The sequence below is a fragment of the Fusarium odoratissimum genome (genome assembly GCF_000260195.1).
Source record: "Fusarium odoratissimum NRRL 54006 unplaced genomic scaffold supercont1.10, whole genome shotgun sequence".
NCBI classification, from domain to species: domain Eukaryota; kingdom Fungi; phylum Ascomycota; class Sordariomycetes; order Hypocreales; family Nectriaceae; genus Fusarium; species Fusarium odoratissimum.
This window is the reverse complement of record NW_022158696.1, coordinates 981,376-994,934: the sequence shown is the minus strand read 5'-3', so window position 1 is coordinate 994,934 and position 13,559 is coordinate 981,376. Positions and strand designations below refer to the sequence as shown.

Here is a 13,559-nt window from a genome sequence, read left to right as displayed (position 1 = left end):
CACGTACGTGCTTCAAACACTTGTTCTCACATTCACTTTATATCACTCATCGCCGTGACACATTTACACAGGAATCTTGGCGCATATGATCCAACTCTCTAATTGTATCTATTCTCGAGAAAAAAAAAACAGCTTTTATTGTTCCCTCATAATTCGTTACCTAATAAAGCAACACTTCCAAAAAAAACCACACACATCGTCTGTGCCCGCGTTTTCTGGGCCACAGTGAAACGCGAGCACATAAGAAAAGAAGTGAAGAAATGAGAAATGTAAGATCGTAATTCGTAATTCAGAGCCTTTCCCAGGGTTTCCCTTCGGCGTCTTGACTTTCCAACATTTTGGGCTTGCCAAGACAGCTCAGTAAACAAGGGTCCCCCCTCCAAACTCATCATTCCCGCCTGGGCTCATTACAGGCAGTACTGTCCCATAGTATGCGATCATATCGCATTTCGGAGTAAATCATCGAAGGAAAAACCTTGCTGCAGTGACTCTTTCCAGAAATTAAGCCTCCATGCAGACCGTGACTCATTAGTCATTGTATATCCGTGACAGAGCATGCTAGATCAACAAAAAATCGGAAGTCGTGTCGTGAACTCGTCGGCATCATCTTTGGAATCAAGGGCTTTCCGATGAGGGACACTCCAGTGCCTAACAAAAAAGGAAAAAAGTTCTTTTTAAAAGAAAAAAAAAGGAAATTGAACGAATGTGTTATCATGTCCCTGATTGTCGGAGATAGGACGTATCATAATTTTCGCTTGCACTGTTGAATGAGTGCACAGGGGAGATGCCACTGTTCCTTGCAAAACGTCGACAACAAAACACCAGGGGTCATCTATCGGCCCTGAAAACTAACCGAAAGATTGTTGTCTTCGAGGAGCGCTAATGGCAGAGGGAGGTCGAGCGCCAGTATCGTACACCGGGGCAGAAGGATACGAAGGAGACGCAGCAACAGTGGATGCAGGTCGAGCCAAGTTGTCATAAACAGGAGCAGGGGCATAGGTAGGAGAGGTGCCGATGCTAGAATGAGGGCGGTTCATGGCGTCATACTGGGGAGCAGGGACACTCGTCTCCATGGTCTTGTGTCGCTTCAGGTCGAAGTTGTTCAAGTGATCATGTACATTTGGGCCAGGTCGTGGCGTCTCCGCCTCATCATCTCGTCGTTTGTATGGACTCATGCCATTCATGACACCGGGCTGACCATACCCATTGTGCAGGGTGTAAAATCCGCCAGGAGAAACCATGCTGTCATTCGATGTTATGGTTTTACGCCGCTTTACTTCGAAGTTGCCTGCCGAATCATGTCCATTGGGACTTGATCGGTGAACATCATCATCCTCATCTCGACCTCGCTTGAGCATACCTCCGTCTCCATTAGCAAGAGGCTGATGATGAACATTCGGTAGAGGCTGAGCATATGCATTCGACAGACCAGGCATGCTACCAGGCATGTTGTTCATGGTGTCGTGTGCAGTATGCGCTGACCTATGAACCTCATCATCTTCGTCTCTGCCCCGCTTGAGCATATCTCCTCCATTCTGCATAGGAGGCTGATGTACATTCGCAAGGGGAGGCTGTTGAGGGTATCCATTAGACATTGCATGCATGTTACTCATAGGATCATGTCCATTAGAGACTGGTCGGTGCAGATCTTCTTCTTCTTCTCGTCCTCGTTTGAGCATACCACCTCCATTTGGCATGGGAGGCTGGGAACCATTTGTGAGAGGCTGGGGAGTGCTTGCAAGAGACTGAGGACCATTTGCAAGGGACTGAGGAACGTATCCCCCGGTTGGCAAACCAGGCATCATGGGGTGGTGCTGTCCAATTGAGGGCAAAGCATTGGGAGCAGCGGGTCTCTGACCACCGAGTCCTTCGTGCTTGCGGCGCTCGGCAGCTGCCATGACCTGACTGGTCCGGTTCGAGTTCGACGGATGATAAAGGAGTGCCCCTATGTTGTGGACAAACAAGGGGAAAAGGAGCTCTGTGATCTTCTCCTTGTTCGCAAAGTCTAGTGCACGGTCGTAAGGAATCCTGAGCCATCGTCAGTTAAACATCCAGCAATGTGTCTACAGATCCAACCACATGGGGATACATACCAGACACCTTTTAAGTGCATGGGACCAATCTTGACGACGTGGCGAACCTTTTCGCTTTTCAAGATGCCGTCCCTTCGACCTCGAGTCATGCCAGCGACATTTAATAGTTTCGTGCCGTTAATCATGTGGTTATCTGTACTTGAAGTCAGCTGCTGTATAGGGCGCTTAGGGGCATCAATTCTGACCTTCTCTCCGTGCTACACATATGCCTCTAGCTTCCACCTGGAAGCAGAGGCTGCCTTCGTCTTCCCACAGGGTAGCCGTGACTCTGGGCTTCATACCGGGGGGGTTATGCTGGCCAGTTGTGTCGAAAGCGCCATTATTACTACTGTTACTGTAACCTGGCTGCTGCATTGCTCCTTGGTTGCTGAGCGCTGAAGGTACTGGCAGTACATTCTGGGGCGCGGGCATAGGAGTGGAGACCGCGGTAGTTGGAGCACCATTTGTAGAATAACCATAGCCGTACTGTGGTGTCGAGTAATGAGGTGAATAATACATGTCTGGCTGGGGATGGCCTTGGTTCATCGCGGAGGTGTTGTTGTTGTTTTCAATGGGGGATGATGGGGTGCGGCTGGTCTCAACGGTCGAGATACGGCGGTTGAGCACTCTGTTAGAGATAGAGAGGTAGGGCTGGCGTAACGTTAATATGGCAGCACAATTGCGAAGAGGAAGCAGTCGAGAAAGGATGACTGCAAACTCGAAGGAAGAGGTGGTGGACGGCAAAAGGGAAAGAGACCGGCAAAGAAAGAAAGAGAGAGAGAAAAGAAATAGAAAGAGAAAAGGAAAAGGAAAAAATCCCGAGAAGGTCAGGATCTTGGTGGTGAGAGGCAGAATGAAGAGATGGAACAGAGGAGGCAGGTGAGGTACGTACCTCAACTTGCTTGATCAATGGCCGTGGTAGAGGTACCCTCAGTACCCTCAGGGCCTTGAGCAATACCCGCCCCTCAGGCAGGCAGGTCGGGACGGGGGGGCAGACAGGCGATGGGGGAGTGCACTTTGGTGAGGAGTGTGAGGGAGTGTGGAGCATAAGAAACAGAATCAGAATTCATCCTTGGATGAGAAGGGAAGGGAAGGGTGTGGCAGATATCCACCACAGATCCAATCCTATCAAGGGCAAAGAGGGGTTAATCCTTAGTTTAGTTAGTCTGGTTCAAGAGTAAGCGAGAGGCAGGAGAAGACCACCATCCATACGAAGTCCAAGAAAACCATTTCCTATGAGCAGACGAGATGCGGAGAATGATAAAGGGTATTCCAAAGTCAAGGAATGACTATTTCTTATGCAAAAGCTTTGAAAGGCCTGAATTGTATTGTTCATTTGACGAAATCATGCTCAACGGTCTGCGGCACTAAAAAGAACGACCATGCAGTATGTATGCACACGCACCCAATATGAGTCTATTTGGAGTGCAGTGGACCGCTTGCATGCTCTGCTCGTACCTTGAACTTCACGATTTGTGTGCATGGCACAAAATTGTCAAGGTTGATAAGGTCCAAAGCGATAAAGAAAAAACACGCCTAATTTCTAAGGCTGATAGCCTTCGCAATTGTTCATGTGTAACGTGTCTATCTTCTTTTGACTTCCGAAATCCCGGTATCCAAAATGGTCAACAATGAATTATCTGAAGAATGAACTTGAAAACCCTTCTCACCGTACAAGCCGACATCGCCCTTGATTCTTCCAGGTGTGTGCTGGCGTGGATCATGAAATAGACTAGACTATCTTTGGCCTGACCATGCACGGTACGATACCTACTGTGTTATGCTTGGGTTCAAGCTGAGACTCAGTGCCTGGGTACCTGCTGTCCTCAGGATTGAAGGCTTTTGATATCTCGTCTTTCTATGAGCACACAGCCAGACATGGCCTAGTTGCATGGTGTTATTCTTTAAGTATTCCGTCTCCTTCATCTCATGGTTTAGAAGTGCTCAGAGAGATATACAGACAGTCCCTCTGCTTGTCGTATGCGCACTGGGCACTCTCCTGTCAACGCACAACAGAACCAGGGGACCATCCAGCTCGCAACCTGCACACAAACTCGGTGGAGGAAGGACTCTCTGTAGGGCGTTGTTAAAAGCTAAAGAGCGCTCCCAGCAATTTTGGTGGGTGGTGCGAGGGGTGCGGCTACAGGGGCAGAGGAAATTCATTGGGGTGTAGCCAGAACAGCGTAGCACCAGGCCACCTCAAAGTGCGTTGGGCGGAGGAGAGAGTTGATCATGGGGGTTTTCTCTGAGCGGCTGTTCGTACAGTTGCCGACTGAGGTATCGCGACTGCAACCAGTACTGGGGTCTCTCCCTGGGCAGAGTGATCGGTCACCCAGAATCCCAGTGGCTACAGGAGGCCACGGGGCCGGCAGGGCTACCCAGGCCACAGCGTGCAAGGATGAAGGATCCCGGGGGGGAACAGACGGGAGCGATGCTTGGTGTCATTAACCCCTGGCAGCTCAAACTCCGCTTACTCGCGCCAGCAGTTACTGTGCACCCACAGTGCACCTCAGCACCCGCTTGATGCGACAGGAAAAGCCCGCACGCAGCGTCGATTCAAGATACAACTTTGAGACGGACAGAAAGTAAGTCATAACATTGGATGCCATACTCAAATTCGCCATTGGGCGATGCACTGATCATGAACATCTCTGAAGTTGCGCCTCAGATACCTGGGTTCAACTTGCCAATTCACCTACAACCCAAGTCACCTCGATCATAAGTCGTTCATAAACAGTGAGATTGACTACGTAGATCACATTACAAGGGTCAATTTGATTGGTTTTTTCTCTCCTCCGGGACCTTGGTGTCGTCCATTTCCCACTCAATCACATCAATCCCTGGTTAGATGCTTCGCCTGTATACACAATTGAGGTAATACTGGCCAGGTTCTTTGACTGCAAGCATTCTCTGGATATTTCCGACAGGCTTACGGATATTATTAGGAATCATTCATGTCAATTCCCCCTTGTCTCATCAGCAATTCTTCAGGCTATAAACGATGGTTATCGTTATCAAAGCATCCAAAAAAGGCTGTGAGTCTATCTGATGTCGTCCACGGCTGCGCTACAGTTCAGGTTGCCTTTGTGTCGCGTCAGTTTGTTGTGGGCTGGGCTTTTCTCATTTGTCTATCTGGTTGTGTTATTGCTTTCCTGTGGCCGTGTCGTGTCAGTGTCGTGTTATGTGCTAGCAGTGTGTTGCGCTGTCGTGTTGTCTTTGTTATTGTGTGCTCTTGTCGCTTTAACGCCATTCGTCGGCTTTCAACTCTTGGTTGACTTCTTTCGCGCTCTCCTTCCTTCTAGCTCTTAGTTGCGGCACAGCACCGTGCAAACTACCCGAGGACTTTGCTCAACCCATGTGAAGTACGACCTGTATTGCGATTGAGTTTCCAGAGCTCTTCAACGAGGTTCATCCAATCAGAGACTTCGAACACCAACTAGAAGAGACTTAGACCAAAGGAAGGGAGAGGATAATGGCATCAGAGTTTGCGCTTCCAGATTCTCGGCGCTTCTGATCTTTCTGCTTTCTTACCCCCAAATGATCGATCTGAAGGTGATTACTTAATCGTAGTTCTCAACGGTGCGCCAAACCACTACGGGACCGTTACTTTGGGCTCCCTGTATTGCGTCAAGTGCCGGGACAGCCTGTGCACCATTATTTCTGTGCAACTACCAACAACTCGTATTGAGATAAGTTGAGAAACCAAACGCGGCCAAAGGCCTTTCCATGGTGCCGAGAATTCAACAATGGGGGCATCATGCAGACTAGGAGCGGAAAGGCTGTGTACTCTCACTAAGTTCTGACTATGGGATTCGCTTGCGCAGGAACAGCCACCGATGATGAAGGGAGAGGTCTTGAACAGAAGCTCACCAAGTCAAGTTTCTGTTAGAGGCTCGATGGCTTTGGTTCCGGCCCGAGATAATTGGTCTACAGTTGTCAATGCTCTTGTTCTGCCAACCTCCTCCCAACCTTGACTGAGCGAGCGGAGTTCGTTAATGACGGGACTGAGCGAAATATGGCCACATCAGCATCCCGGTCTCTCTACATACATACACAGTTGCTCAAGCCCGAGCCCACGCCCGTTCGTGCGGAGGTCCGTCAATGGCCCGGCAAGCTCAGCAACGCTCATGGCCCATGTTGCCATAATCGCATGGGTCGCCGCCGCTCTCCGAGCTGCCCGGATTTCCCCTCTTTGACTAGGATGTTGGAACAAGCATCCGCTGCTGGCGCTTATTGAATTTGATTCGTTGATAAGGCAGATGTGGAGTTTCTGTCCTCTCTGTTCTGCATAGCTGAATGGGAATCATGTCCATCAAGTCATCGTCCTCGTGGCTGAGCTTCATGGCCCACCAATGATGGATGTCTTACACACAAGAAAACGACGAAGGGCCCGAGGGCCCAGTCGAGCACAGTGCCGGATTACCAGCGGGGTCTCTCATTTATAAGAGCTTCTCTCTACGGTTCCTGACCCATGGCCGAATGTCCTCGGGTCTGTGAGTTACGCTGTGGCGGTCTCGACGAGCCACTTGCCAGGTATTATGTCTCACTTGAGATCAGTTTATCTCTGCTACTGTTACCTCTCTCTCCCTTGAGAAGGACTCGGCGGCAAGGTAACCTGCCGTGAGGATACTGACGCTCAGACAAAGTACAAGCTCTCTCTAGGCCCAGAATTTCCCGCCTTTTGTTGAGCCTTTAACAATTGACCGGCTGCTTCAGCTTGATACAAAGTTTCGATGGTCTTTCTCCTAATTTCCACTCAATCACCAAAACTTGGGCGCCGGCTCAGCCACCCGGTTTCCCAAGACATGTGACTTTTTCAGTAGTTTGTACATCCTGCCCTCTCTCTCAGTCGAGATGTTGATGTTTGCTTTCTTCGCTCCAACTCTTTGCACTTATCAAGCTTTTGAATACGATGCCACTGCCTAGCAGCCTCCCACGTCAACTATTCCTACGTATGACTATCACGAGCCCGGCACAGAGGCAGTGGCACTTCTGTTCAAGCCTTTGAACCATCCTTTGTGCCCAGCGAATATCTCGGAAGTCAACACAAAAGGCCAAGGGTCTCGCTCGGAGTATTAATCCAGCTGGCAAACTCTAAAACTATCAACAATCCATTGTTCAGTACCCAAAAGTACCTACCGCATCATACCGAGGCACCAATGAAAGGTCTGACCGGTTGAAGCTGGGTTTGACACCATTTTGACCAGGGTGGTACGTTTGTGGGCGGGGATCTCTTATTGCTAGTGAGAAGACAAGTTTTTTTCCATGGTTCTTCCTCGGAGCGGCGCGATTTTCCGACCACGACAATCGTGATCGTGGAGATGAAAACCAGATATCTGATAAAACTGGTCTAGAAACGAACAGCCTTGAGATATGCAAACTTAGCGAGTCTGTGGTGTAGATCTTATGCTGCCACCAAGCCGACACTACTGTACAATATGTGTGTCTACATGGTCCTTACGCACCGTTGACCGGGACCTTATGCAAGATGTACAACAAGCTCGCCCAACCAGGGCCAGTGTGACAGGGCCAGGCTGCCACTCCCTCTCAAGGTGCATATCGATGCATACATAAAGAAGCTGGTCCTGGAGGATGTGCATAAGTGGATGTATGATATTCTTCGATGCATATGATTCACATAATGCCACGAGGCTGAACCATAGGAACGTCATCCCTTGTCTTGGCTCTTTCGGTCTTTTTTTTTTCCCTTTGGAGGTTATTTTGATCGCGTTAGAGAATACGTGGAGAAGACTAGCAACCAACCCAACCATACGAAGACTGAATGAACCTCGCTCCCCACTCATGATAGATCTTGTTACTGACTAAAACAAGTTTCCGAAAACCTCGGCCAAGGCACTGCCATATGCCCCTCGTGCCCATTGCATCTACATTATTCACGTAAATCTGGTTGTTTAAAAAGTATCTCGGCCGCACATGCTTAAGCGTCTGACAATGAATCACTACCTGCCTCATATGGCAAATGGCGCAGGTGTTCGGCATTTTTCCTCAATCTCTCCAATTAGGGATAACTGAGGCGTGTAACGAAATCTACATCCAGTCAATCACGACACCCTGAAATCCAGCCTCCGCTGGTTTTTCAGCCCCAAGGTAAATTTCCATTATGAGGGCTGTAGCCTGTGTTTACGTGGGTGTCTCGCCAAAATGAGACCTCGCTTTTTTGTTCGTTGGTTGACACTTCGGGAATTCAACACATCTGTGGAGAACGTTCAATTGGCAGGGATGAGCGATAAAGCATACACACAACGGACATAGATAATGTAAAACGTGAGTTACATTTCTAGAAATCTGCTATAAGCAACGGCGCATAACTCTTCTGTTGCACTACACACTGAGGCGCCTAATGTACACACGGGTAGTGAGCGTACTGCAGCCTCATGCAAGATTTCCGCCGAGAGCATGATGGGATATCATCGGTTCCTGCAGCCGAGAGAAAAGAGGAGGCTGGGTAAGAGGCTAACACGGGTGCTGACGGACCCTAGAGACGACAATGGGCATGAGGGAGATCAACCTCGCAGGTTATTCCTTGTTGCAAAGGTCCATTCGTACCAAGCAGGCGAGGCTGGGGTTTGGCGCCAAACAAGTGACTCGGTGGCAACCATTGAGAGGAACCCGATACAATACGCACGATCCTGGCCGATCTGAAGTGAAACTTTCTTAAGGGGCTATGGGATTATCTCCTAGGATTGGACTAAACTTAGGCATGTTGCCTCAAGATATATAACTAGGACAATGCTTATGTAGGGTTGATGCAGGTACTATGAGATGCATATCGAGAACAGCTTAGAACAGAGATCAGTTCAGAACATGAGACGCAAACTCGGGTCTGGAGCCAGCTGGTTTCACATTAGGGACTTAATATTAAGAGACCTATGGTCACGGGCCGATGTACAATCTGACAGGAACCTTGCCCTTGAGCTGTCAGTCTGGGACACATGCATATTTTGCCTGAAATTGCTTTTTCTTTTCCACTTCCTCTCAGTCAAGTAGCACACGCTTCAATAACTGCACTTGAAAAGAAAAAACATGGCAAGAAGCAAGAAAGAAAGAAGGTAAAAACAAATTATAAAAATATATATATATATAAAATAAAAACTCAACCTCTACCAATCATTCTGTCTTGGTCTCTAATCAAATTGTCGAAACTCGCAACTTTATACCCAAATGGTTCTCCTTCCACTTTCTTTCTTTCTTTCTTTCTTTCCTTCCTTACTTGAGTCTCGTTCCGAGGGACGTCAACATCCGAGCACATCAAACGGGAAGGAACAAACGGCGCACTGTGGCAGGCATTTCCGGGCAAAGTACCGATACTTCCACCAACCTTACCCCAAAAAGAATGGAACCCTCGATCTCTTCCCGCTTCTAGTCTCCACCACCAACCATTGCCAACCGTTATAGTCGCAAATCCAATCCGCCTCATCTATCAAACGAGGAAGAGGCAAAACATGTGGTTGTTGTCTCTCTTTATTTTGGGAACAATCCTCACGCCCTGGCCTAAAGTCAATGATTAGACAGGACACTCAAAGAAATCTACCCCTCTACAGACAAAATCTCCAAGTTGGGGATGTACTCTGCATGCTGGCTTCCAGCCGTTGCTTGAGCTAGCAGGGATGTGGAGCAAGAACGTTTTTTCTACATAGACGCCAGAGAAATTGTGGTCACCGAATATCAATTTGTTGATTCGCTAGCTTTCTACCATCGTTCTGGTGTGTCTTTGCTATGTTCGAGCGAGTTGTCGCCTTTGCTTTCGGTCTGAACGTCAATCATAACAGCTACCTCCATCTCCATCCAGCAAAGTTGAACAGACGACTGGTCGATCTATTCAACTGGCCCGCCGTATTTTCATACTGGGGACCTTGACAGCTGGCTTCCCCCGACTGGCTTACCCCACGTTGCCCAGCACGTTTCAATGGAGGACACATGTCCAGCCACACACAGCATGGCCCGAGTCCTTCAGAAGACAACCTCAATCTATTCTTGAGACGGAATGCTTGTCTCACATACCATAGTGTTATGAGCATGCGTTGGACGGGTTGAGACAGGCCATAGTTCAGAAATAATCTCAATCCAGCAACCCAATATTGCGACACCTGGCATTCGATCAGTCAGCCCAACCTCTCACGTATTCCATTCCGTGATCAATCGAAAGGCATCAATAACCCCGCACAGTCTGATTGGGGCTTTTCCCTGGATATGTTGTGGTTTACCTGCCGGGCATGTCCGTGAAGTTATTTGTCGCTGATGCTACTCTGACAGCACATGGGGAATGCAGTTTTGCTTTTTCCCAACTTCATCGTACCATTTCCCTATATCTGATCCACTGGTATACACCCGTTCCTTCGAAATACTTCACCAGAATTAGACCCGAGGCAAGCAACAAGTTTAGCGCATGAGAGGACTATGGCCAGATCCGCACAACTAGTCATCAATCATTCAGGCATTGATATTCTAACAGATCTTGATGTAAGCTTCGACACATGAATGTCAACTACGTACCGCGTTGTTGGTTTGATTCGGATCCATATCAGCCAATCTCAGCACTAGCCATACGATCCATCTCTGAGGCACTCAGTCGATATCCAACACAATGCTTTCACACATGTTCATATCGCTACAACTACATGGTTCCTATCGTTATCCATTCGATAGCATACACTATTCCACAACATTAACAATTCTTATGTATGCTCTTCGTGGTTTCGAAGAGCCATTTGCTACATTCAAATGCCCACATGGTGCATATGGTCGATCAAGAGCATAACGCATGGTCAAAAGAAGGCAGATGAACGGCCAACTCTTTGGAAGTGTCGTCTAACTCTCTGGTACCATGATCCAAGTGCTGTGGCTTGGTGACTTGTTGCTTGACTTGCAAACCAACTCGTGATGGGACCAGAGTTACTGCCTCGAGAACTTGATCAACGTATGCGGCTCGAAAACCACATGCTCAACAAACAGTCTGTATACGAAACAATTCATTGTTATTCTGGTTGCCGGAACTCGGAAATCGCCTTGCCTTAGGTGCAAGTCATTGCGGTATGGTCGGTGATGCTCCCCGTCATCATCCTTATCCTCACAATGTCCAAGAAGGGCTTGGTCTGCTTTACATATCGTTGAACCTGGCCTCCCAGAAGCTTCAGTCCCTGCAGCCGCCCTTGCTCCCGGTCGACAAGGATGGCATGGTGGACATGCTGGCTTGAGCACTCGCATGTTCTGCACAGCGGCTATGTAGCTGCATGTGTAAAAGCTGACCAATTAAAAATGCAGCATCATCGGGAAGAACAAACATGGACCCCTGTTGGGGCGTTTCAAAACCACCAGCCGTCCTTAGGCCCGCGTGTGAGCCTTTTGAGTCTAAGCGGCCATTGACTGGACTGCTCCAAGATGCCGTGGGGGAGCCTGGTCGCCAAGACTTAACCAGTGAGTTGAGTCCGCCACGTTTACCTTCTAGAGCCTTAGGGCGTCCACTACCTGGCACACCGGTGCCCGTTAGTCAGTCGTTGGTGGGGGATCCTGACTCTAGTCTACCCGTTCATCGTGCTGTCAGATGCAGATGGCACAGTGGGAAGAGCAACTTGGGGCTTGTTGGGTGCTGACAAAAGTGCCCCACCGAGTTTGGCCATGTTGAAGACTCTGGCGATTTTCAGTTCTTCAGGCTGGCCTGCAGCCGAGAAACATGTCGGGAGCATTCAAGGTCTTGGAGGAGGCAGGAAATTCCCTGAGACCCAACTCTTGCAGTTCCATGCAGTCTCCAAACGGTGATTCTACTGAATACTGAGATAGCAATTGCAATACTACGACGAGTGTCAAGCTTCTCTTGCGGCCAACTAGGAAGCTATGATGGCATTTCGTTCTGGCCCAGTCACTATATCTCAATCCAATGATAGCTCACCACGTCTCTGGCACACCACCCACCGCCGCCACCAGCAACCCCAACGACCAGGACGCAACCTCGATAGACTCCGAGGTCATCAGATGAAGCTTTCAGATTACTTGTCTATCCTGTGTCCGCATCTTCTCAGTCGTTGTCTCCCGTCAGGTCTCTGGACGTGTGCGAATTTGATACAGTGCACATCGTGCAAGACCTGCAACCAATTCCTTGCCACGGTCCAGGGAATAATGCATTGTGAACTAAATCTGAAGTTTGTGGTATGGTGAGGACCAGCTTGCCTTCAGTCACCAGAGTACGGCGATGGCTTTGAACGACTCCGGGATGTTTTGCCCAGGGGCATGGATGCTCACCCCGGCCTCCGGAGTTCGGGGCTTTGTCCACATACTGCCGCTGCGTTCTTAATCCCCAGATGCGATCTGGCAGCGCTTAGTGCGCTCCTGTAACTCTGCCTTGTAGCCGACCCTGTTGAGAGATCTGACCTATGCTTGCATACGCACCAAATTTCATGCTGCGAGTTCTCCATCATGTTTGATGGAGCAGTAGGTCGCAGTCTTTCCAAGGACTGTGGACTCTATCGTGTATGGTATCAAAATCATGTTGAAAGAGCCTTGAAGTGCCGTCAGTTTTTCGCGCCCCGATAGTGGCTTTTTAGAGCCTAGTGCTACCCTCACCGCTATTCTCTGACCCAATTGTACCTTTCAGTGTGAGATGTACAGTACTGGACTCTAAGGCGACCCCCTTTGTGGTGACCTTGGGCGTCAGTCAACAAGGGTGGCCTTGTTATGATAACGGCACGACTTGGCTGCCAGCTCACTTCAAGCTCCACCAGGCCATAACCAAACAGATCTCGAGGGAAGCCAAGCCATGATAGCATCGTTCCCTGTCAGCATCATGCTGGTTGGAGCTTGACGGGTAAGTAGCATGTACTCCGCATCTACTAGTGGTGGTCCACAAGGGCCTCAGTGAAAAGCAGACTGAAAGAGTCTTGCGTGACACAGGCTGTCCTCATCGAGATTTTGCAGGATCGCATCATGATCATGGCTACGTGGGAAAGGTGCCACGGCTTGGATGGAAGGTCTCAGCCTCAGGGCCACCTGGGAGCGATTCAGGGCGATTCTGTATATCGACAACGGGAAAACATTGCATCGTGCCTGGTGCCTTCAATTGCATTGCGTGAAGTGACAATATCGCGTTTCTATGTGCTGCCCACTCCGTTAGCCTTCCCGCACATCACATCAAGCAGCGGGGTGTAGGAGGGGCTGGGGGACATGATGTCTATCCACCTGCCAGCTAATGTACGGTACGGGAAGCCTTCATGCATGCACGTACGCGTGCATGCAGGCCGGGCGACTGTGGTGTTAATTCGTAATGTACGAATATGTGTTTCAACAGAGCACGAAAGATCTCTGACAAGCCAAAGGGTATGACCTATCTGCTAGGGACACATGGAGGTCGATGGGCAGAGGTGGCTGAAAAGTCGGGATGTCATATCTCCTGGCTTTGGTGGCCAAGGCCCTCAACGATGGGTTCCTGAGGAAGAGCCCCTGATCTGAGCAGCATATTCACAGAAGCACATAATC

General features: G+C 49.2%; 5 protein-coding genes across 5 annotated transcripts; 3 read left to right on the top strand and 2 right to left on the bottom strand.

Moving 5' to 3' along the window:
• Positions 1 to 6: 6 nt before the first annotated feature.
• On the bottom strand, positions 7 to 3,108 carry FOIG_07247 (uncharacterized protein). Its single transcript, XM_031206710.1, has 3 exons — positions 2,279 to 3,108; positions 2,094 to 2,226; positions 7 to 2,028 (listed from the first exon to the last, which is right to left on the bottom strand). The coding sequence occupies exons 1-3, from the start codon at positions 2,616 to 2,618 to the stop codon at positions 849 to 851; spliced, it is 1,653 nt and encodes a 550-aa protein (XP_031063829.1). The 5' UTR covers positions 2,619 to 3,108; the 3' UTR covers positions 7 to 848.
• A 1,030-nt stretch (positions 3,109 to 4,138) lies between these two features.
• Positions 4,139 to 5,427, top strand: FOIG_07246 (uncharacterized protein). Its single transcript, XM_031206709.1, has 2 exons — positions 4,139 to 4,946; positions 5,018 to 5,427. Exon 2 carries the CDS (start codon positions 5,027 to 5,029, stop codon positions 5,345 to 5,347), a length of 321 nt encoding a protein of 106 aa, XP_031063828.1. The 5' UTR covers positions 4,139 to 4,946; positions 5,018 to 5,026; the 3' UTR covers positions 5,348 to 5,427.
• Positions 5,428 to 8,467: 3,040 nt separating this feature from the next.
• FOIG_07245 (uncharacterized protein) lies at positions 8,468 to 8,735 on the top strand (the record flags this gene model as incomplete). The annotated part of the gene is made up of 2 exons (XM_031206708.1): positions 8,468 to 8,538; positions 8,573 to 8,735. 2 exons carry the CDS (start codon positions 8,468 to 8,470, stop codon positions 8,733 to 8,735), a joined length of 234 nt encoding a protein of 77 aa, XP_031063827.1.
• Positions 8,736 to 11,611: 2,876 nt separating this feature from the next.
• On the bottom strand, positions 11,612 to 11,710 carry FOIG_07244 (uncharacterized protein; the record flags this gene model as incomplete). Its single annotated transcript, XM_031206707.1, has 1 exon — positions 11,612 to 11,710. One exon carries the CDS (start codon positions 11,708 to 11,710, stop codon positions 11,612 to 11,614), a length of 99 nt encoding a protein of 32 aa, XP_031063826.1.
• Positions 11,711 to 13,016: 1,306 nt separating this feature from the next.
• On the top strand, positions 13,017 to 13,532 carry FOIG_07243 (uncharacterized protein; the record flags this gene model as incomplete). Its single annotated transcript, XM_031206706.1, has 2 exons — positions 13,017 to 13,097; positions 13,419 to 13,532. The coding sequence occupies 2 exons, from the start codon at positions 13,017 to 13,019 to the stop codon at positions 13,530 to 13,532; spliced, it is 195 nt and encodes a 64-aa protein (XP_031063825.1).
• Positions 13,533 to 13,559: the final 27 nt, after the last annotated feature.

What these genes read in the sequence shown, in the direction of transcription:
- FOIG_07247 (XM_031206710.1), bottom strand. Translation starts at nt 2,618, where the DNA reads ATGAACCAAGGCCATCCCCAGCCAGACATGTATTATTCACCTCATTAC. An exon ending in ATGTGTAGCACGGAGAGAAG is followed by an intron (nt 2,227 to 2,278) that starts GTCAGAATTGAT and finishes CTTCAAGTACAG; the next exon opens with ATAACCACATGATTAACGGC. An exon ending in ATGCACTTAAAAGGTGTCTG is followed by an intron (nt 2,029 to 2,093) that starts GTATGTATCCCC and finishes ACGATGGCTCAG; the next exon opens with GATTCCTTACGACCGTGCAC.
- FOIG_07246 (XM_031206709.1), top strand. Translation starts at nt 5,027, where the DNA reads ATGTCAATTCCCCCTTGTCTCATCAGCAATTCTTCAGGCTATAAACGA.